General features: G+C 45.2%; 1 protein-coding gene across 4 annotated transcripts in view; it reads left to right on the forward strand.

Moving 5' to 3' along the window:
- Window positions 1–1,566: 1,566 nt before the first annotated feature.
- Window positions 1,567–24,703, forward strand: part of LOC102934918 (protocadherin alpha-C2) — a 333,845-nt gene continuing 310,708 nt past the window's right edge. For 2 of the 4 annotated variants that reach the window (XM_037907830.2, XM_043552617.1), the window contains exon 1: window positions 1,567–4,123. In XM_037907830.2, the coding sequence (XP_037763758.2) occupies window positions 1,580–4,123 (2,544 nt within the window). In that variant the 5' untranslated portion in view covers window positions 1,567–1,579. Of the gene's footprint in view, window positions 4,124–13,410; window positions 15,869–21,761; window positions 24,220–24,703 lie in introns of those variants that run through there. The other 2 variants (XM_037907827.2, XM_037907836.2) reach the window with 2 other exon arrangements.

The following is a 24,703-nucleotide window of genomic DNA, read 5'->3' on the forward strand; positions in this document are numbered from 1 at the left end:
AAGCTAACAGAATCCTAGGAACCATTAGGAAAGGGATAGATAATAAGACCGAAACTATCATAGTGGCACTATATACATCTATGGTACACCCACACCTTGAATGTTGCATTCAGTTCTGGTCACCCCATCTTAAGAAAGATTTAGTAGAATTGGAAAAGATACAGCAAAGGGCAACAAAAATGATTAAGTATATGGAACAGCTTCCATATGAGGAGAGATTAAAAAGACTGTGACTGGTCAGCTTGGAAAAGAGGAGACTGAGAGGGGGAATATGACAGAGGGCTATGACATTTTGGATGGCATGGAGAGAGTGAAAAGAAGTGTTATTTACTCCTTCACAGAACACAAGAACCAGGGGTCACCTAATGAAATTACCAGGCAGCAGATTTAAAACAAACAAAAGGAAGTCCTTCTGAACAGGAGGCACAGTGAACCTGTGGAATTCGTTGCCAGGGAATGTTGTGAAGGCCAAAACTATAACAGGGTTCCTAAAAGAATTAGATAAGTTTATGGGGGATAGGTCCACCAATGACTATTAGCCAAGATGTTGTAAGGATCTAACCCCATGCTCTGGGTGTCCCAAGCTTCTGACTGCCGGAAGTAGGTGGGTCAATAATACATCTTAAATTTATTATTTGTTACCATAGCTTAATGTAGCATGATATGGCAGTGTGTAGAACGATGTGTGTGTATCCGTGTAAGTTTTTATGAATGTAGTATTACATGAATTTCACAGCAACTGGTCTTTATTGTATGTATATTATCACTTATAAGAAAATGAGGCTAGCTACAGTCAAGTGCTATGTACTGAACTGGCAGGACAACCTTCAGCATTAGATACGTACTTTGAATTAGTTAAACTCCTCAGCTGTCTCGTCCGGTGTGGGAACAGGAACAAGTCTGATATAATATAGACAGACAGTGAAACAGTCAAGACATTCTATCACAGATTGGACCCAGAGTCTAGGTATATGCAGTTGTTATAATTACGAGATGTTGACAATAGAATGGAGATGAAACTATAAGTGAGCCTCAAACGCATGGCCTGATTGAAAGCAGCCAAAGGTGAACTTTAAAGAGTAAAATTTAGGTTGGGATTTTCATAAGAGAGTTAGCTCCCTAAGTCCCATTGCAAGGCAATGAAAGATAGGCACCAAACTCTCCCCAAAATCCCAGCTTCCATCTTCAAGAGGCTCATTTGTCACATCAGCTTTTGTTCTCCCTGCCCAGTGAAGTGGTAGGTGTTTTGGTTACAAACAGCAGTTTAACGATTTGATTAATGTTCAAAGGCTTACATTGATATTGTGTCGGGTCACTTCTACTACTAAATATAACCTGCCTTCCCGAGTAGAAGTTTTGTTGTTGTTAGTGATTAAGACAATGCATTTCACTTTAATCTTCAGAGCCTGTAACGTATCTTTCAATTATTCACCTTTTAATTCCAACCACAAAAAAAGGCATAAAAGGAAATAAATGGAAAAACACAATACCACCGGCAATTGTGAAGCAATTTTCTGTATGAGGAAAATATGTAATGCGCACAATCAGCCACATGATGTCGCTCTCCACCTAAAAAGAAATGGTAAGGCAAAAAATTAAAACCGCTCCTCTTTTGCCTGCATACGCAGACAATCAGCGGTTCAGGAGAACGTCAAATATCGTGGCATTGGAATTAAACTACCAATTTTCAGAGGCTTACACATTTTTGTATGAATTGGCTGTATATTCGAAGAAATCGGCGTCCGCGATGGCTCTTCTCCGGCGAGACTCCCTGGTAACCGGGCAGCTGCTGCGGCTGGTTCTGCTACACACGGCCTGGGAGGTGGGCAGCGGCCAGGTCCGTTATTCCCTGCCGGAGGAATCCAAACACGGCACCTTTGTGGGCCGCCTGGCCCAGGACCTGGGGCTGGAGGTGTCGGAGCTGGTGTCTCGGATGTTCCGGATGGTCTCCAAAGGCAGGGGAGACTATTTTGAGGTAAATTTGCAGAGCGGCGTTTTGTTTGTTAATTCGCCAGTAGACAGGGAAGAGGTGTGCGGCCAGAGCCCCCTGTGCGCCATTGACCTGGAGGTGATAGTGGACAAACCCCTGAGGATATTTCACGTGGAAGTGGAGATACAGGATATAAATGACAATGCTCCTGTTTTCCCTGTAACTGAATTAAATCTCTTTATATCAGAATCAACACTGTTGGGCTCGCGTTTCCCACTAGAGGGCGCGTTTGACGCAGATATTGGTACAAACTCTCTGCTAACCTATAAACTGAGCTCTAATGAATATTTTACTTTAGATGTACAAGTGAGAACTGACCATAATAACTTAGCAGAGCTTGTGTTAAAGAAAGCTCTGGACAGAGAGGAAATCCCTGAGCATCGTTTATTGTTCACCGCCACTGACAGGGGCAAACCGGAGCTGACGGGCACGGTTCAGCTGGTGATCACTGTGCTGGATGCCAATGACAACGCGCCGGTCTTTGGTCAATCCGTGTATGAGGTAACTGTGTTGGAAAATACAGCTAATGGGACATTAGTAATCAAACTTAACGCCACCGATTTGGATGAAGGAACTAACAGGAACATTTCGTATGCGTTTGGTAATTTTGTGCCTCCCATTGTAAGAGCGGCGTTTAACCTAAATTCCGATACTGGTGAAATCAGGGTGAAAGGAGACCTGGATTACGAGCACGTTCAGTTATATGAAATTCGAGTTGAAGCTCAAGATAAAGGTCACCAGCCAATGACGGGACAGTGCAGTGTTTTACTTCATGTTTTAGACGTGAACGATAACGCCCCTGAGCTGGCCGTGACTTCCCTTTCCCTGCCGGTGCCGGAGGACGCTCCCCCGGGGACAGTGGTGGCTCTTATTAGCGTCTCCGACCGGGACTCGGGAGACAACGGCAAAGTCACCTGCTCGATCCCCCCGGACCTGCCCTTTCAGCTCGTCTCCACCTTTAAGAATTATCACTCGCTGGTGCTGGCGGAGGCCGTGGATCGAGAGCGAGTGTCTGAATATAAGATCCTGGTGACAGCCAGAGACGAAGGGGCCCCGTCTCTCTCGGCCAGCAGCAGCATTTTGGTGCCGATCGCGGATGTGAACGATAACGCCCCTGCTTTCCCTCAGCCCGTGTACACGGTGTTTGTGAAGGAAAACAACCGTCCCGGGGCCCATCTCTTGAGCTTGTCGGCGTCGGACCCGGACCTGCGGGAAAACGCCTTTGTGAGCTACTCGGTGGTGGAGCGCAGTGTGGGAGAGCAGCAGCCCGTGTCCAGCTACATCTCGGTGCACTCGGAGAGCGGGCACATCTATGGGCTGCAGCCCTTTGACTACGAGGAGCTGCAAGTGCTGCAGTTCCAGGTGAGCGCGCGGGACGCCGGGTTCCCCTCCTTGTGCGGGACCGTGACTGTGCAGCTCTTCGTCCTGGATGAAAATGACAACGCGCCGGCAGTGTCCGCGCCTGGCTCCGGCCGCGGCTCGCCAGGGCCCGAGCTGGTTCCGCTGTCGGCCGGCGCAGGGCACGTGGTGGGCAAGGTCCGAGCGGTGGATGCGGATTCCGGCTACAACGCGTGGCTTCGCTACGAAGTGCAGGAGGCCCGGGCTGCGGGGCCTTTCCGGGTGGGTGTGTACAGCGGGGAGATCAGCACCACGCGGGCCTTGGAGGAGTCGGACGGCCCCAGCCAGAGACTCGTGATCCTGGTGAAGGACCATGGGGAGCCGGCGCTGTCAGCGACAGCCACGGTCAGCCTGTCCCTGGTGGAGAGTCCGCAGGCTGTGAAATGGGACTCGAGGCGAAGGGTCGGGAGCGAAAGGCCCTTGGTTGACATGAACGTGTCTTTAGTGATCGCCATTTGCTCGGTGTCCGGGCTGTTTGTGTTGGTGATTGTCGTGTACGTTGGCCTGAGATGCCATCCGGGTCCGGAAGTGATTTGCGGTCCTGGGAAAGCCACCGTGGTGTGCTCGAGCGAAGTGGGGAGTTGGTCCTATTCGCAGCGCCAGAGCCGGAACCTGTGTGTCGGGGAAGGCACCGCCAAGAATGACTTGATGGCTTTCAGCCCCAACTTTCCTCACTCCTCGGAAAATGGAGAGGCAGGGAAGGGGCAGATTCTCACACCAAATGCGTCTGGCCAGGTGAGTTTCATGAATTTGTTCTATATTTGTTTGCGAATTTTTAAAAAATGTTAATTCCTTAATGTATTTGAAGAAATTAAACTAAGATGTATTGCTTTATAAGCCACCTTTTCGCTCCATTAGATTTATGAGGACAGTTTCAACATTATTAATTAAAGTGATAATTATTTTTGAGTATGAAATAATAGTAAAAATATATATAGCGGATGAGAGCAGTTGTTCTCTCCTCCGAAGGCTACCAGTTAAAGATACTTCTGAAGAAGGTTCAGAGATCTCCATAATGGGCAATTATGGGAAAACCTGGCCTATAGGTGAACCCCTGGCACATAGATGTTGGTTTATGTTATGAAACATTAGGTTTTTATAGCTTTTAGTGGTATTTTATTCTTTCTAAACTAATTGTAATTTTAAATTATCTAAACACACCTTTCATCTTTGATTGTTTCTCAAAGAACTGTTGGTCTCTTCAGTGTCTAGAGGCAGAGAGTTCCACAAGTCGATAATATACGGTGTAAAATGTGTTTTATTTTGTCAATTTTAAATTGGTTCCTCCTCAGTTTCATTTAATGTTCTCTTGTTCTTGTATTATGATAAGTGATAAACCAGAATTTTTCACTAATATTTGTCTGTATAATTCATTGTATTGTATGGCTCTTTCATGTCCCCTATCACTCGTCTTCTCTCTCAACAGTTCTAATCCTTTCAGTATCACCTATTTTTCATTCCACCTCGCTCGATTACTTTATTTAATTGAATTGTTTCAGTGGAAATTTTAATGGAGGAAAGGTAAATAGCTACAATATTTTGGTGAGAACAATGCCCTAAGTTATTTTTCTGATGAATTATTATGTATACTTTAGCTTTAAACATGAGTAGATGTTGTAACAGTTATTGTTAGTCACAATTGATAGGAAATTTAAATGTTGACACAGTTACTGAAAAGTCAATTTGGAGCTATAGAGATTTGTGGTTGACAATTGCATCTTCGAAGAAGCAGTAATAGTAATAATAATAATAAGAACACTATTGTTCTAAAGTTGTCATCTGTTGCACAATATAAGCAGAGCAATACTTTTCTGCTTCTGCATTAACTTCAAACTATGCAACATGTTTAGAGTGCTAGACAATTTCAGCAGAGAAATGCAAAGGGAAAAAACAGCTTGAAATTACACTTTCTTTTCTTGTTTGGAGCTGGTAATAGGAGATGCAAACAGAGTGAATGTGAGCCAAGCATTGGCTGACTTTCGCACAAATATTGACTTTTAAAATATGTTGCTATAAAAGTAAGTAATTATTTCTTGTGGTGTAATTTATTTCAGAAAGAAGATTAAATATTGTGACTTATTTGAAGGAATTCAAATGCTTTCAGATATTAGGATTATGCTCCCAAAATCACGCCACTTGTTTCCCTTCGTAATCGGTATATACTGGTCATAATAATAGTCCTGATTGTCTTCTCATTTATTCCTGAGATCAATAGAGTTATGAAGTGAAAAAAACATGGAATGTGAGAAAAAATTGGCTGAATATTAATTTGCTGAGAGGTTGCAAGTGTCTGTAATATGAAGATCATGAAGATGTAATTATATTTATAAGTATAGAATATCATTTTAAAACTTTATGGTATTTTGGTGCTGAAAAGAGACAATAGAAAGTTTTTAGAAAAGAAAACTGTGATTTTTTAAATTAAAGGGAAATTGTACCTTTCTCTTATTACTTCCATTCAGGGTAGGTACTAGAAACTGACTCCAGATGAGAGAACATTCAGATTTAAGTATATATATGTAACCCTTCTGCCCAAAAGAGTTGGCAGCAACAAGGGCCGGGTTCAATATCTAGCGGATCCATTCCAATAACACAATGCAAACAGGTTCGAGCCCCCACCCAGTGACCTGGGACAAATATGTACCACCCCCGCTGGGCGCCTCCAAGAGGCAATACTTCCCCTCTCGCAAGCACCTAGTCAGAGTGTAGCAAAAAGCCTTTTAATAACAGAGAGAAACAATGTGGCATTATGTTGGGGAAACACCACCAACAGGATTCATAACACAACCCATGAGCAAAAAACCCACCCCAAGCAAATTGGGGCATGCCCTTTCCCTTTGGTTCTTGAGTCCAGCAACCCCAAATCACCCAAAGTCCCAAAAGTCCAATGACCCAAAAGTCTCTGTCCCTGGTCAGGGCAGCCCCAGAGTTCAAAAGTTTATCTACAGAGCTTTACCTCCCAACCTGGGTGGAGATGGGGGTGAGGGTAACAGGCACCTTACATGATCTGAAGCTTACCGCCCCACAGCTCTATAGGTCTTCGCTCTGCTCAAACTGCTTCGCTCAGCTCCACGGCCCACAAGCAGCTCCCGCCGTCCCACGAACTGCTCCGCGTCCCACCAGCAGCTACCCCCGTCCTATGAACTGCTCCACCAGCCTGTCCACAAGGCACTCCAGCCATCCTGCAAACTTCTCCACAATATATCTTCAGGCTCCCCCACTACTTAACACAACACTCAGTGATTTCAGCTGTTAGTCAGTTCAGCTCTTTGATGAATTCAGCTTGTAGTAGGGGAGCCTCAGTGCTGGTGCACCATTAGCCCAATGTGAGCTCAGCAGCCTGTAACTAGACTCCTAATGAAATCAAAATTAGCTCTGATATTCCATAGTGGAGAGAGGAGGAAGTGCAATTAGCATGTAAGGCCCTCACCAAGGGGCCCATGCCACCAAGTATTAATACTTGTCCCCAACCTCTCTCAATTCACAGAGTTTTGGAACCCATGACCCTTGCCTAGCGAGTGCTATTTAGTTGATGGTGAGTCCCTCCATCATAACAAAAGGCCAAGTACAGTTCCAAGCACAGTTCCCATAATCAGAGTAATAACAATTTATTCTTCCTGCCCCAATAACAGAGACACTGGGGATCCCACAGCAGCCAAAGTGACCATTTGGGCAGTTATGGCCTCATTCTAGGCGGGGTGGGTGTGCCTATGCAAATGAGATCGGCCCTTGAAGTTCTTTTCCACAACTTGCCACACCTCACCAGCAGATGTCAGGGTGGAGCTCATCCTGACACTGCTTACATATAGATGAACATATTTATATTAAAAGTTCAAACTGAGGAGTTCAGGCCAGGAGGGAACACTGCTACATTTTGCGTGAGGCATGCTTTTTAAAAAATGCTCCTAAATGAAAAGGGATTTTTTTCTTTTAAATCAATAGAAAACAAACACTTTTGGAAGGGTCTTTCTACAGTCACTGTGGACTGACTGTAACTCTGGTTTGAAGAATTTGCTAATTTTAAAAGTACCCCAAATTCTTCTCCTTCCCTTTCAGACAGTGTCTGAATTGCTGAACTGCTGTACTTTTGTTAAGAAAACTCCCGTTTCCGAATAATTTCTGAAAATTATGTTGTGACAAATGGAATTTTCTGTAATATTTTCATGTGCCTAAGTTTCCTTCTGTAGTTACTCAGTGGATGCAAAAGGGACTTGGAACAGAGTAGGAAACATGAGTTGTGTGTCTCCTAGCTGTATGGAGTGGAATGAATGGGTCATTAAAGAACTGGTTGAAACTGACCCAGATAAACAGAGGCTCCAGAAAGACAATGTGACCACACACACACACACACACACACACACGCACGCATGCAAGGACTGAAAAATTGACATCTAACAGCAGGAAACCCTGTTAGGCAGAACATGTGAACTCGTCTGGAGAAGAAAGGAGAAAGGTATCAAGTGACTGGAATAAGGGCTGTGCTTTGGAGAGACATACAGCTCTTATCTGGGACTGAGGACCAGGGAGAAAGCCAGAGCCAGCTTGCACTGGCTGGACCAGGACGGACTATGTCTTAATCTTTGCCTCTCTTTGCAGCCTAAGGACTTCCATATGCTGTGTGCCAAGTGACTAATACATTATTACCTTGTTTTGAAATGGCTGCCTGCTGTTGCTGAAAATATTCACTGAAAGCCTTTTGCATGAAAGAGGGACAGTGCAAGCCTTCCGTCAGAGTCTATCTTGCCTGGATTTGCTACAGAGAGTCATGGTCAGATACAGTGATCACTGGTGCCTGAAAGCTCAGTTTTGGAATTTCGGAGGCCATGGGCCTGCTCCTCAGGAACTGTGTGAACCCTTGGGGTTTGGCATATTAAAAGGGTCACTGTCAAGGGACTGGTTATTGCCGGGGCATAAACCAGACTCTGTGGATCCATGACAGATGTCACTGTCCTTTTAGGTGTACAATCTTCTCTTCAGCCTCCGGAATGACATTGCAGCCATTATTTTAAATGGCTGCCTAACAATATCTTTTCAAATTGGATAATCCTGTTAACATTCTTCAGAAAGAAATTGCAATCATTTAATAATTTCTCTGGAGGTATTTAAAGGTCCATAAAAATAATAACTCTATTTGGTCAAAATTCAGAAAGAAGGTATTAGAGATTTTTACAGACAATAAGTATAATTAACAAAATTGCTGGGTAAATGATTCATATGGACAGCAGTTCTCTGCCCTAATCAACAGATATATAATTTATTCCAGATTATTTCTTCACCATGAAGGAGTTTAATAATAGTTTTAAAATTAGTCTTGCATAATCCTTCAATATTATCTGTAACTGGTGTCCCTGGGTATTTAATTTCCTCCCAAAGACTCAAAGATTGTAAATGCAGTATCCTACATTGGGAGAGTCCAATCAGCAGTATTTCTGTTTTGTGTAGTTTTAATTTTGTTTCCTAAAGCGTAGAACATTAATCCAGAATGCAGGCATCCTTGATGATAGATTATAGGGGCTGGGGTGTAAGTGTTCATGTCTAATGGTTAGACTCAGGCACATGGGACCAGAACTGGGGTCAGAGTCAGGTGTCAAGCCAAAGGTCAGAACTGGAGTCATGTGTAGCGCATAGAAGCAGGGATCTGGAATGAGCCAGGAAAGGAGGAACAGAGAGGGATCTTGGATAAGGATGACAGGAACCAGGAACAGGCAGAAAGGCAGGGATCAGGCAGTAGCAGCAAGTTAGGAATTAATCTAGTTGCTCAGACAACATCTGTGCCTCTTTCTGGTTTAGGTAGAGCATCCCAGCTAGTTGGTCTGCTGGATATCTCCCCCAGTCAGGAGCTTTGTGGGTGGGGCCTTTGCAAGATAGAGCTTCACTGGCTCCCTTCTCAACTGGGTCAGGTGGGTTGCTGGGTGGTGGCCTTGGTGTGAGGACTGTGTAGGGACACCTGGGCAGAAGTTCAAGGACTGTGATCCATCACATAGATTTACATGACCGTGTTAAAGCATAATAGCATCAGCTTAGATCAACACTTTTTGATGTATCCTGTTATAAAAGCAAATAATAGAGGAAACTTGGGTATGCCTGATACATTCTTCTTTCCAACTTTATAACATTGGTCAAGGACCACTCTGTAGATCAGAAATATACCAATGAAAATTAAGGCTGGATATAAATATTGTTATGCATTGAACTAAGAAAAGCCACACAACCCGGTCAAAAGCCTTCTGAGCATTAGAGAGAATGAAATCATTGCTTGACATTTTGCTGTCCAATGGTGATTAGAAAAGCTGCTTCCAGTTATATGTACAGATTTATATGGATGTATTTATTTTCATATTACCTTTTCAATTCTAATAGCATATGTCAAACTGTTCTATAGTGGCTCAAGAGAGTGGCTACTAACTTCAGTGGTATGTTAGAAAACAGGCCACAAACCCCAAACTGGTTGTGAGTTCTCTGGTTAGATTTAACCAACCAGTTATCAAGTGTAAACTCCTCAGGCACTATAACAACCTTAACATGGAGTCAGAAACAGTCTGATCTGTCTTTCCACCCAGGGGAGCTTGCCTGTGGGATTGATGATTCTCAGGTTACTCCCACTCCCAAAGGGCCAGTCACTTACCTCAGGTCAGTTGCACCTTAGATCTCAAACCAAAGACAATACTTGTAGCCAATCCTATAATAAATTATCTAAAGATTTATTATGTAAAAAAAGGAGACAAGAGAGTTGTTTACAAGATTAAAGCAGGTAAATATATATACATACAAATAAGTTCCAATCTTAAATTAAAAACAAACAAACAAACCAGAAGCTTTTATAATAAGCAAGCTCTGTATGTCCTGTAGGGCTAACTCAGGCTAAGCACTGGGGATCTTTTGCTCATCCTTTGCACCTCAGAGTCCAAGCAGCATAAAGATACACTTCCCTCTTGTGAGGGGTTTTTATCCCTTCCCTCCTTCTGCTTCAAGTGAAAACTTAGCTGATGGGAGGAATTCACTTGAACCTTTCCTCTTCATTGGCAGGTGGGGGTAGGGAAGGAGAAGGGGGCATGGAAAGGCACGGTAGAGCAGAACAATCAACAAAAGGTTTTATTCTCTGATGTTCCATAATAGTTCATCTGGTGTCAATGGGCCTTTTTGTCAGGTGGGACATAACACCTTCTATTGGATACTAGTATTTCACACTAGTTAATACTTCTCTCCTGTCTCCTGACTTATACAGTTACAGAGGCTCACAATGCAAATGCTCATATATTACCTTACAACATGGGATATGGATGTTTTAAGTGAGATTAATTCATGCAGCAACTTACAAGCATTCAATAAAGTCTAAACACTAAGCACATTATTATAATTCTAATACCTATTTTAAGAATACTAATACAGAGATGAACCAGACTGATTTCAGCTATTTTTTGTCAGTATTCAAGTAAGGCCTGGGGACCTTGCCATAAGCTGGCACCTGCTTTGCCAGCATCACAGCATAGACAGAGCCATTATGTTAGTGACATTATTCATGAAAGAAGTTGGGAGATATGATTATTAGATACAGATTTCCCTTTTGCAGCAGCAAGACCACTGTAGCATTTATTAGTCTCATTTTATTTCTGTAATTTTCAGTGGTAGGCATGGACCCAGTTTGCCGAATTGGGGCTTCTGTTATCACCCGCAACTTATTTTAATTTACATTTATATATACATTTTAAATCCCAGTTGTTCCCCCTTGTCTTATTTCTTTCTTGTCTTTCTTTTGAATATACTTGTGTGTTAAGTTTAACCAATGCTAATTCATTATACTGTTTATTTTTATTCTATTTTAACTCATTATTTTAGGTTATTGATTTTATTAAAGGATAAACTGGCTTATTTCCAAAGGTTTTAATCATCCTTCTATATCTGTGACCTGCTGGCTTCTTGAGATCCTGGAGATTTTCCTCTGGTTATGTCAATAATTCCAGGAAATGTGTGGCATCTCCTGATTTTTGAAATAAGGAAACATTGAAAAGTATCCAAAGCATTTCAGGATATGAGAAAGCTTGTGTGTGGTGCACTGTGCAAACAGTTCATTAATGATAGTCCTTGGCTCAGCCAGCTTCCAATATAAAATGGAGTTTACAGTCTGAAAGACTTAGGTCTCTAAGAGCTAGAAATAATAATGCTTTTTTCCCTTTGTGATTTTAAAACAGGATAAAATACCATACTTTTACATTTGGTGTGTGCACTGACTTAGAGTTTATGTGGTAGACTCCAGTCTTCTGGCAAGATAAAGAACCTTTTCCCTATCCTGAAAATTTAAACAAGTTTCCTGTAATAGTTTTGGGCTGGTTGCTTCTCTGGACCCTTTCAGATCAATGACAGCTGACGTGACCTTAATAAAGATTTCTTTAAAAAGGGAGCCCATAAACTGGAGCATGTTATTGGCTCGTTCCATTTCTGGTAAATTAATTAAATGCGGAGTAGAGTTTCTGGCTATGTTCCCTAGGTCACCTGTTTGATAGATACTTTTAAATAATTACTCTGAATCTTGCTGATTTTTATTTCCACTCTGTGGCTTTTCTGTTTTCAAGCTTTCCACCTATTAATATGAAGTGAGCTTCCACTAGCCTTTCCTGAGAGGCCTCTGTGCCTTTTCATATATTTCAGGATAGCCGGAAGAGCACCAACCTGTTCTGAAAGTTTCATGTTTCCATTGTGCAATGCATTAAGAATTTCCATTACTTTCATTAAATTAATTCAGTGGCTTCTTGAGCTATTCCACTGCAATGTGTCTTTGTCGTGGACTGCTCAGGTGGGGAGTTGTAAGAGGACGCCCGCCGTCAGGTGGATTCTGATTGGAGAAGATCCAAATTGCCAAGCCACCATGTTTTTGTCGGCTGGTTTTAAGTTCAGCCATCTTCTAATCTAGAGAGAAAGTTCCGTAGGGCTTTTGAGATGCTTTCTAGAGGCGAGGCATTGCTGGGGGAGCAGAGCTCTGGCTGTAGCGATCTGTCACAATATAGGGTCACTTGATGTCTACCCGATAATTTATATTTAGAAACACAGGTAGAGATTTTGCAAAATGTCTATTATTCATAAGTGCAATAAGAACACCAGGCATGAAGTAATGGTGTGGGGATATTTATTCAGAAATAGGTCATATTACAAAATAAAACGAGCACCCAGCTGGGCAAAAGGGAAAATGTTCCTTGTGTTTTCACATTCACTTCACTAACAATTACTGTCACAACACCTAACTTACATGTAGTTGTAGTTAGCAGGCCTATTATAGTTCATTGTGACTTGTTAGTTCCATTCTGTGTACAGTCATTAACTGTAAAGGGACTCACCAATGCATTTCGTAAAATAAGGTGGAAAGTTTTCAAATGAAAGTGTACTTTAAAACCCGAACAAGAATGATGTTTTACTTTTTCTTTTACTGAACACCTGAAAGATGGAAAGCCTTTAACTTTCTGCATTCAGATAAGTATAAAAACCATATTATATATTTCCAGTTAGCTGATGCAGTGATTTCCTCTTTGCAAAAGACAAAACAAGTATGAGAGATCATTAATTTAAATACTAACTTAGCTAACACTAATATTGGGGGCGGAGACCAGGCTACAAGAATCTCACCTCAGGGACGGCAAAAAAATTAGACGTCATGTACTACAGCCCACAGTATCAGCATTGCTCCAGACTTTTAACGATTATTCCTTCTGAAATTAAGTTCCGATGACAGGACAATCTACAAAAAATAGATTAGAGCCAATAATTAAGTACAGTTGATCAAAAGAGTCCTTATACCATAATGGGAGGGCGGAACGGGGAACAGGAAGGGATGATGATTAAATATAAGGAAAAGAAAGAGCTAGCAGCAGACTTTATATGTACACCACAAGGTGTCGCTGTTGACTGAACGTACGTTTTCATTGAAAGGAAAAAAGACAGCTCCTCCCACCGTATTCATAGCAACATCTGCAGCAAATCAGAGATTGACCGGCATTGCAAAGGTTCAGTTCGAGCCGTGGAAGGCAAAGACGTGGCAGGATATATTAAAGCATATTTATTTTCAGGCAAAAACTTGGATTTTATTTTTAGCCGGCTCTCTCCGCATTCGCAATGAATCTTCTCCGGCGAGACTCCCTGGGAACCGGGCAGCTGCTGCGGCTGGTTCTGCTACACACGGCCTGGGAGGTGGGCAGCGGCCAGGTCCGTTATTCCCTGCCGGAGGAATCCAAACACGGCACCTTTGTGGGCCGCCTGGCCCAGGACCTGGGGCTGGAGGTGTCGGAGCTGGTGTCTCGGATGTTCCGGATGGTCTCCAAAGGCAGGGGAGACTATTTTGAGGTAAATTTGCAGAGCGGCGTTTTGTTTGTTAATTCGCCAGTAGACAGGGAAGAGGTGTGCGGCCAGAGCCCCCTGTGCGCCATTGACCTGGAGGTGATAGTGGACAAACCCCTGAGGATATTTCACGTGGAAGTGGAGATACAGGATATAAATGACAATGCTCCTGTGTTCCCCGTAAATGAGCAAAACCTGAGTATTGCAGAATCACTAACCCTTCCAGGTTCTCGTTTCCCACTAGAGGGCGCGTTTGACGCAGATATTGGTACAAACTCGCTGCTAACCTATAAACTCAGCCCAAGTGAATATTTCACCATAAAGGTGCAAACTAATGAAGAGCAAAGTAAATCTTTAATCCTTGTTTTACAGCAATCTCTGGACAGAGAGGAAACCCCTGCTCATCGTTTATTACTCACAGCCACTGACGGGGGCAAACCGGAGCTGACGGGCACGGTTCAGTTGGTGATCACTGTGCTGGATGTGAATGATAACGCCCCTTCTTTTAATCAATCTAGTTATAAGGTTCGATTGTTAGAAAATACAGCTGATGGATCAATGGTAATTAAAGTGAACGCAACCGACTCAGATGAGGGAATTAATAAGGATATTTTATATACACTCCGCGGTGTTACTCAACCCAATGTAAGTGCCACGTTTAGAATAGATTCAAATACTGGAGAGATCAGAGTAAATGGAGAACTGGATTTCGAAAACACTAAATTACACGAAGTTCGAGTAGAGGCCACTGACAAAGGTAATTTCCCATTATCTGGGCACTGCAGTGTGTTCGTAGAAGTGTTAGACGTGAACGATAACGCCCCTGAGTTAACAATAACGTCTCACTCTCTGCCGGTGCCGGAGGACGCTCCCCCGGGGACAGTGGTGGCTCTTATTAGCGTCTCCGACCGGGACTCGGGAGACAACGGCAAAGTCACCTGCTCCATCCCCCCGGACCTGCCCTTTCAGCTCGTCTCCACCTTTAAGAATTATCACTCGCTGGTGCTGGCGGAGGCCGTGGATCGGGAGCGAGTGTCTGAATATAAGATCCTGGTGACAGCCAGAGACGAAGGGGCCCCGTCTCTCTCGGCCAGCAGCAGCATTTTGGTGCCGATCGCGGATGTGAACGATAACGCCCCTGCTTTCCCTCAGCCCGTGTACACGGTGTTCGTGAAGGAAAACAACCGTCCCGGGGCCCATCTCTTGAGCGTGTCGGCGTCGGACCCGGACCTGCGGGAAAACGCCTTTGTGAGCTACTCGGTGGTGGAGCGCAGTGTGGGAGAGCAGCAGCCCGTGTCCAGCTACATCTCGGTGCACTCGGAGAGCGGGCACATCTATGGGCTGCAGCCCTTTGACTACGAGGAGCTGCAAGTGCTGCAGTTCCAGGTGAGCGCGCGGGACGCCGGGTTCCCCTCCTTGTGCGGGACCGTGACTGTGCAGCTCTTCGTCGTGGATGAAAATGACAACGCGCCGGCAGTGTCCCCGCCTGGCTCCGGCCGCGGCTCGCCAGGGCCCGAGCTGGTTCCGCTGTCGGCCGGCGCAGGGCACGTGGTGGGCAAGGTCCGAGCGGTGGATGCGGATTCCGGCTACAACGCGTGGCTTCGCTACGAAGTGCAGGAGGCCAGGGCTGCGGGGCCTTTCCGGGTGGGTGTGTACAGCGGGGAGATCAGCACCACGCGGGCCTTGGAGGAGTCGGACGGCCCCAGCCAGAGACTCGTGATCCTGGTGAAGGACCATGGGGAGCCGGCGCTGTCAGCCACAGCCACGGTCAGCCTGTCCCTGGTGGAGAGTCCCCAGGCTGTGAAATGGGACTCGAGGCAAAGGGTCGGGAGCGAAAGGCCCTTGGTTGACATGAACGTGTCTTTAGTGATCGCCATTTGCTCGGTGTCCGGGCTGTTTGTGTTGGTGATTGTCGTGTACGTTGGCCTGAGATGCCATCCGGGTCCGGAAGTGATGTGCGGTCCTGGGAAAGCCACCGTGGTGTGCTCGAGCGAAGTGGGGAGTTGGTCCTATTCGCAGCGCCAGAGCCGGAACCTGTGTGTCGGGGAAGGCACCGCCAAGAATGACCTCATGGTTTTCAGCCCCAACTGCTCTAATTGGGCAGAGAAAATTGGGACAGTGAAGGAACAGGAGTTGGCACCAAATTCATCTGGGCAGGTGAGTTTCATGAATCTGTTCTATATTTATTACGTATTCAAATATTTTGAGATCTAAATGTGGGTTGACAGGATTGTTTTCCATGAAAATGTAATAGAAATAAATTAAACCCGATTGTATTGCTTTAGAAGAGATGTTTATGAGGACAGTTTCTATATTTTAATTGCAGTGGTAGTTTATTTTTGGGAATGAAATGGTAGTGATATGTCTGCTGTATCAGAGCAATTGCCCTTCAGTTTGGTATCTTGTGTCTGACGGTGACCAGTTAGGGATGCTTCTGAGGAAGGTTCAGGGATCTCCAGAATGGACAATTATGGGATAACCTGACTATATGTGAAACTCAGTGCTAACCTCTGGCATGTAGCTTTTGGCTTATGTCCACAAACATTAGGTTTGATATCCCTTTTTTTGTATTATATTATATCTAAAGTAACTGGCTTTAAATTATCTAGATGACATCTAATCTTTTTTGTTTCCCAGTAAACTCTGGGTCTTGTAATGTGTCCTGGCAGAGAGTTCCACAAGTGGATAGATCATGGTGCAAAAATATGCTTCCTTTTTTTAGTTTACAATTAATTCCTCCTCAGTTTTATTGAATGCCCCCCCCTAATTCTTATATGAGGAGAAATGGGGAACTAGAGTATTTCCCTGACTTCCTCTGTGTCATTCATTATGTTATATGCTTTTATAATGTCCGCTCTCACTCATCGCTTCTCTAAACAGCTCGGCCATATTAAACTGAATTGCCTGACGCTTAAAGTAACCCCATGGTCTACTCCCCCGCATGCTCCAGTGAATGCTACTACCATTGCTGGAGGGGCAGGACTGGAGCAGGAGGAAATCCTAGCAAATTATATTAGGATTAACAACGAGGAGCACTTTAGAGACTAACAAATTTATTTGGGCATAAGCTTTCATGGGCTTTTGTGGGCTCTAACCCACTTCATCAGATGCATGGAGTGAAAAATACAGTAGGTATGTATAAATGTACAGCACATTAAAAGATGGGAGTTGCCTTGCCAAGTGGGGGCGGGGGGGGGGGTCAGTGCTAACGAGGCCAATTCATTCAGGGTGGATGTGGCCCATTCCCAACAGTTGACAAGAAGGTGTGAGTATCAGAGGGAAAATTACCATCCTAGCCACTATGGATATAGAAGCTCTCTACACCAACATTCCACACAGAGATGGACAACAAGCCATCAGGAACAATATCCCTGATAATATCATGGCAGACCTGGTGGCTGAGCTTTGTGACTTTGTCCTCACCCACTATTTCAGATTTGGGGATGATTTATACCTTCAAGTCAGTGGCACTGCTATGGGTACCCACATGGCCCCACAGTATGCCAACGTTTTTACGGCTGACTTAGAACAACGCTTCCTCAGCTCTCATCCCCTAGAACCCCTACTCTACTTGCTCTACTCTACATTGATGACATCTTCATCATCTGGACCCATGGGAAGGAGGCCCTTGAGGAATTCCACCAGGATTTCAACAATTTCCACCCCACCATCAACCTCAGCCTGGACCAGTCCACACAAGAGATTCACTTCCTGGACACTACAGTGCAAATAAGTGATGGTCACATAAACACCACCCTATACCGGAAACCTACTGTCCGCTATACTTACCTACATGCCTCCAGCTTTCATCCAGACCACATCACACGATCCACTGTCTACAGCCAAGCCCTAAAATACAACTGCATTTGCTCCAATCCCTCAGACAGAGACAAACACCTACAGGATCTCTATCAAGCATTCTTAAAACTACAATACCCACCAGGGGAAGTGAAGAAATAGATTGACAGAGCCAGAAGGATACCCAGAAGTCACGTACTACAGGACAGGCCCAACAAAGAAAGTAACAGAACGCCACTAGCCATCACCTACAGCCCCCAACTAAAACCTCTCCAACACATCATTAAGGATCTACAACCTATCCTATCACTCTCACAGACCTTGGGAAGCAGGCCAGTCCTCGCTTACAGACAGCCTCCCAACCTGAAGCAAATACTCACCAGCAACTACACACCACACAACAGAAACACTAACCCAGGAACCAATCCCTGCAACAAACCCCGTTGCCATCTCTGTCCGCATATCTATTCAAGGAAAACCATCATAGGACCTAACCACATCAGCCACACCATCAGGGGCTCGTTCACCTGCACATCTACCAATGTGATATATGCCATCATGTGCCAGCAATGCCCCTCTGCCATGTACATTGACCAAACCGGACAGTCTCTACGCAAAAGAATAAATGAACACAAATCAGACATCAAGAATTGTAACATTCAAAAACCAGTAGGAGAGCACTTCAATCTCCCTGGACACTCAATAACAGACTTAAAAGTGGCCATTCTTCAACAAAAAACCTTCAAAAACAGACTTCAATGAGAAACTGCAGAACTGGAATTAATTTGCAAACTTGACACCATCAAATTAGGCCTGAATAAAGACTGGGAGTGGCTGGGTCCCTACAAAAATAAATTTTCCCTCTGTTGATATTCACCACTTATTGTCAACTGTTGGGAATGGGCCACGTCCACCCTGATTGAATTGGCCTCCTTAGCACTGACCCCCACTTGGTAAGGCAACTCCCATTTTTTCATGTGCTGTATATTTATACCTGCCTACTGTATTTTTCACTCCATGCATCTGAGGAAGTGGGTTATAGCCCACTAAAGCTTATGCCCAAATAAATTTGTTAGTCTCTAAGGTGCCACAAGGACTCCTCATTGTTTTTGCTATACAGACTAACACGGCTACCCCTCTGAAACCTATATTAGGATTGAGTCTTGGGAGTGTAGTGAATCATTTATCGAAAATGCTAAGGTAAATGGCATAGATTGTAAGGGCTGGACTCTGGAGGGACATAGCATCCCACGTCATTTTGGTCAAGAAAAGTTTGATAAAGGAGGATGACAGACTTCTAGTAAAAGTTTAATTGGCTTTGGCTGAATTCCCTATAACTGTACCATTGGCCAAGGTCTACCTTGAATGCAAGAATTTTAAAGGAGATGTTAATATTGGAAATCTAGTTTCCCACTGATGTTTTAATTGGTAGTGATATTTTAGCCATGTCTAAGCAGGTTAATATCATGACTCGCAGCCAGAAGGAGTATTGCTTTGCCTTGCCTGGCTTGTCTGTGGACAGCAGGGAGGGCTTTGGGGGTGTGTGTGTGAAAATGCCCCCCAGTTCTTTGTCAGCTGAAAGTAACAGTTTGTCCCCTGAGGAGGGGTTTGGAGATCTCATTGCTTTGCCAGAGTCTGTTCTTAGCATAAATGAGACTCACAAGGAATTTGTGGGGGCATAACATGCTGATCCTTCCCTGGACAAGGAGAGGGATAAGGCTCAGAATAATACCCCATCTGTGAAAGAAAAGGGCTGATTTTTTTCTAGAAAGAGGCTTGTTGTACAAGGAGGCTCCCATAGGGAAAAATTGATGCCGTACTGAGGTTTACAAGTGGGTACTGGTGCTTGTTGAGCCTAGGATAGAGTTGCTGAAGCTAGCTCATGATTGTCCCTGTGCTGGACACTTAGGAGTGGAGACAACCTTGTGATAGGCTAAAACAGAATTTCTATTGAACTCACATTTTTGAGATGGTGAAAGATTACTGCAAGATTTTTGTTTTATGTCAAAAGAGTTAGAGGTTAAAGGGACCCTGTAAGACATCTGATCTGACCTTTGCCTATCATTAAGGTGGTGTTTGCCAGAGTATTTGTAGATATTATGGGACCCCTACCCAGACCTTCCAGAAATGGGAAAATATAAACTGATCGTGGTGGATTCTGCCAGCAGGTACCTGTAGCAGAGCGATAACTCACTGGTGCGGCACCTCCTGCTGGTTGTCTGGGAATTAGCTCTTTTCCAGTTTACGGAGCACCCTCTGCAGGCCAGTGTCTCGCCTGCTGCTGGCCCCCACGTCCCTCCCAGACCCTGGTGCCCCTTTACCTTGGGGTGCTGCCCCCTGGCAGTGCCCCCACACTCTGGGTCTCCCTTCCCAGGGGAACCCCCAACCCTCTATCCCCACCTTGCCTCAGTGGCTACTACCAGTCATCATCTAGCCCCTACTCACTGGGGCAGACTGCAGTCTGTAAACCACTCATCATTCACAAGGGGGTAGGACCTGCTGCCTCTGCCTATTCCCAGGCTGCCCCTCTGCAGCCCCAGTACCTTTCTGGGCCTTTACCAAGGCCTGCAGCCTGGGGGTTTACCAGGCTGGAGCGCCTCAGCTTCCTGTGCCCTTCCCCAGCACTGCTCCACCTCAAGTACTCTTCTCTCCCAGGCAGCCAGGTCCTTCTCTTTCAAGAGCTAGAGAGAGACTGGGTTAGCTCCTGGCTCAGAGCCCTTTATAGGGCCAGCTGTGGACTGACTGGGGCGTGGCCCAAGATGTGGCTTCCCAATCAGCCTAGCCATTTTCTCTCAGCCCCAGGCCTCTCCAAGGGCTGGTTTTTAACCCCTTCTGAGCTGGTTTTGTAATGACCCAACCTCTCCCAGTCTTTATTCAGGCCTAATCTGATGGTGTCCAGTTTGCAAATTACAGACTCCAACATGAAACTGCAGAACTGGAATTAATCTGTAAACTGGACACCATCAGATTAGGCCTGAATAAAGACTGGGAGTGGTTGGGTCATTACAAAACCTAAACCTAATTTCTCCAATACTAATTTCCCCTTACTGTTACTCACACCTTTTTGTCAGCTGTCTGAAATGGGCCACTCTCATTACCACTTCAGCTGTTATTTTTCCTCCCTTGGTATCCTGCTGTCAATTGAATTGTATCGATAGACTTACCTCACACTTGGTAAGGCAATTCACATCTTTTCATGTATTTATACCTGCTCCTGTATTTTCCACTCCATGCATCTGATGAAGTGGGTTCTAGCCATGAAAGCTTATGCCCAAATAAATTGTTAGTCTCTAAGGTACCACAAGGACTCCTCGTTGTTTTTGCTGATACAGACTAACACGGCTATCACTCTGAAACCTGTCACAGAGCTCTTCTGTTTCCTGAAACCTGTGTGAACCTCTTATGCTTAAGGATCAGTTCCACCAGGTATTTAGCTTGGACAATCTGCTTATCTTCCCAGATCTGAGGAAAAGCTCTGTGAATCTGGAAAGCTTGTGCTTCCCACCAACATAAGTTGATCCAATAAAAGATACTACCTCACCTACCTTGTCTCTGTTATATATTCATCACTACTTTATTCCAGTCTGCAGTCAGATATATGTAAGATCCATATGCACCTGTTATAGAGACTTTCTATTTGCCAAAGTGAAAACAAGTATGATACACAATTAATTTAGACATTAAACTAAATATCACTAATACAATGTTGTCTGCATATAACTTGACTACAGCAGTCCCAATAGCCACACCTCAACGAAACAGAATTTATGAAAGAAACCTCCCAGTATTAGACTTGTTCCAGATCTTTGACGATCGTTTGCTCTGAAGTTAAGGTCTGATGTAAAGAAAATCTTAAAAACTTGTTCAAAATGGTTGATATTTACTAACAAAATTAAAGATGATTAAATGGTTTTTTAATCATAAATATAATTTAAGCGATTTCTTTCCTTCAGAAAAGAAAAAGGGAAACTATTTGGAAGATTAGCATATTAGGTCACGGACTAATGATTAAACAGTGTCCATGACAAGAGGAAAGTTAAGTTAAGTTAAGAATGATTAAATATAAAGAAAAAGAATAGCTAGTAGCTAGCTGACTTTATATATTTATGTCACAAGGTGCCGCTGCTGACTAAAAATACGTTTTCATAGAAAGGGAAAAATACAGCTCCTCCCCCCGTCCCCATACTAAAATCTGCAGCAAATCAGAGATTCACCAGTATTGCCTGACATTGGCCTTGAATGAAACCTCTACATAGACGTGGCCCGATACATTGAAGAATACTTAATATCTGGGAAAAACTGGGATTTTATTGGATAAGCGACACAGACCCGCGACTGCGATGACTCTTCTCCGGCGAGACTCCCTGGTAACCGGGCAGCTGCTGCGGCTGGTTCTGCTACACACGGCCTGGGAGGTGGGCAGCGGCCAGGTCCGTTATTCCCTGCCGGAGGAATCCAAACACGGCACCTTTGTGGGCCGCCTGGCCCAGGACCTGGGGCTGGAGGTGTCGGAGCTGGTGCCTCGGATGTTCCGGATGGTCTCCAAAGGCAGGGGAGACTATTTTGAGGTAAATTTGCAGAGCGGCGTTTTGTTTGTTAATTCGCCAGTAGACAGGGAAGAGGTGTGCGGCCAGAGCCCCCTGTGCGCCATTGACCTGGAGGTGATAGTGGACAAACCCCTGAGGATATTTCACTTGGAAGTGGAGATACAGGATATAAATGACAATGCTCCTGTGTTCCCTGTAAGTAAAGAAAATCTGTTTATTTTAGAATCGAGATTCCCCGACTCACGCTTCCCACTAGAGGGCGCGTCTGACGCAGATATTGGCACAAACTCTCTGCTGACCTATACACTCAGTCCAAGTGAACATTTTACTGTAGACATGCGAACGAATGATGAAAAAAGTAAATCGTTAGTCCTTGTATTAAGTAAACCACTGGACAGAGAGGAAACCCCGGAGCATAGTTTATTACTCACCGCCACAGACAGGGGCAAACCGGAGCTGACGGGCACAGTTCAGCTGGTGATCACTGTGCTGGATGTGAATGACAACGCGCCTGTATTTAATCAGTCACTTTATAAGGTCCAGTTACTAGAAAATGCACCAAACGGATCACTAGTAATTAAACTCAACGCCACAGATTTGGATGAGGGAATAAATAAGGATATTATATATTCAGTTCGCAGTGTCACTCCGCTCAGTGAAAGCTCCTTGTTTAGCATAGATTCAAACAGTGGTGAGCTGAGCGTGAATGGAAAATTGGACTTCGAAGACACAAGTTTACACGAGATTCAAATCGAGGCTACGGATAAAAATCCGCATCCCTTGGCTGGGCACTGCAATGTTTTGGTGGAAGTGTTAGACGTGAACGATAACGCCCCTGAGCTGGCCGTGACTTCCCTTTCCCTGCCGGTGCCGGAGGACGCTCCCCCGGGGACAGTGGTGGCTCTTATTAGCGTCTCCGACCGGGACTCGGGAGACAACGGCAAAGTCACCTGCTCCATCCCCCCGGACCTGCCGTTTCAGCTCGTCTCCACCTTTAAGAATTATCACTCGCTGGTGCTGGCGGAGGCCGTGGATCGGGAGCGAGTGTCTGAATATAAGATCCTGGTGACAGCCAGAGACGAAGGGGCCCCGTCTCTCTCGGCCAGCAGCAGCATTTTGGTGCCGATCGCGGATGTGAACGATAACGCCCCTGCTTTCCCTCAGCCCGTGTACACGGTGTTTGTGAAGGAAAACAACCGTCCCGGGGCCCATCTCTTGAGCGTGTCGGCGTCGGACCCGGACCTGCGGGAAAACGCCTTTGTGAGCTACTCGGTGGTGGAGCGCAGTGTGGGAGAGCAGCAGCCCGTGTCCAGCTACATCTCGGTGCACTCGGAGAGCGGGCACATCTATGGGCTGCAGCCCTTTGACTACGAGGAGCTGCAAGTGCTGCAGTTCCAGGTGAGCGCGCGGGACGCCGGGTTCCCCTCCTTGTGCGGGACCGTGACTGTGCAGCTCTTCGTCCTGGATGAAAATGACAACGCGCCGGCAGTGTCCGCGCCTGGCTCCGGCCGCGGCTCGCCAGGGCCCGAGCTGGTTCCGCTGTCGGCCGGCGCAGGGCACGTGGTGGGCAAGGTCCGAGCGGTGGATGCGGATTCCGGCTACAACGCGTGGCTTCGCTACGAAGTGCAGGAGGCCAGGGCTGCGGGGCCTTTCCGGGTGGGTGTGTACAGCGGGGAGATCAGCACCACGCGGGCCTTGGAGGAGTCGGACGGCCCCAGCCAGAGACTCGTGATCCTGGTGAAGGACCATGGGGAGCCGGCGCTGTCAGCCACAGCCACGGTCAGCCTGTCCCTGGTGGAGAGTCCGCAGGCTGTGAAATGGGACTCGAGGCAAAGGGTCGGGAGCGAAGGGCCCTTGGTTGACCTGAACGTGTCTTTAGTGATCGCCATTTGCTCGGTGTCCGGGCTGTTTGTGCTGGTGATTGTCGTGTACGTTGGCCTGAGATGCCATCCGGGTCCGGAAGTGATGTGCGGTCCTGGGAAAGCCACCGTGGTGTGCTCGAGCGAAGTGGGGAGTTGGTCCTATTCGCAGCGCCAGAGCCGGAACCTGTGTGTCGGGGAAGTCCCCGCCAAGAATGACCTGATGGTTTTCAGCCCCAACTTCCCTCCCTCATCGAAGATTGAGGGGAACTGGAAACAGGAGCAGCTAATCTGTGATGGACAGGTTAGTCATGTAACTGATTTCACGAGAAATCTCCCTCTGAGATATAAGAGTTTTTTACAGGATTTTTATATTGGCTACAGTATTAGGATTTCATAATGTGGTCTAGGTGAAAACCATAATTTACGTAGAAATCGTGTTTATCAAAATTTCCAAAACGGGCTATTGGAAAGCAGGTGAGAGGTAATTTGTTATGGGAACGTCTTTTTTATTAATAGTATGAGTCGATGTAAACTCCTTTGCAGTTGCAAATTTAAGGGTAAAGTTGTTTATTTAAAAAAATCATACTACTATTTTAAGATAAATGGTGAACGTCTTTTCCATTGGTGGAAATAGATATGATCATATTAGCATATGTTGCCCGACACATTGTATTTAGGTTAGGGTCCTACTCTCTTTCACTATTTTCTATTTCTTCAGACCTATATATTTTAAAGAAATCTACACTAAATTTGCTCTATGAATACTATGACTTTCAGCCTTTGTG

The sequence above is a fragment of the Chelonia mydas genome, chromosome 8 (genome assembly GCF_015237465.2).
Source record: "Chelonia mydas isolate rCheMyd1 chromosome 8, rCheMyd1.pri.v2, whole genome shotgun sequence".
NCBI classification, from domain to species: Eukaryota; Metazoa; Chordata; order Testudines; family Cheloniidae; genus Chelonia; species Chelonia mydas.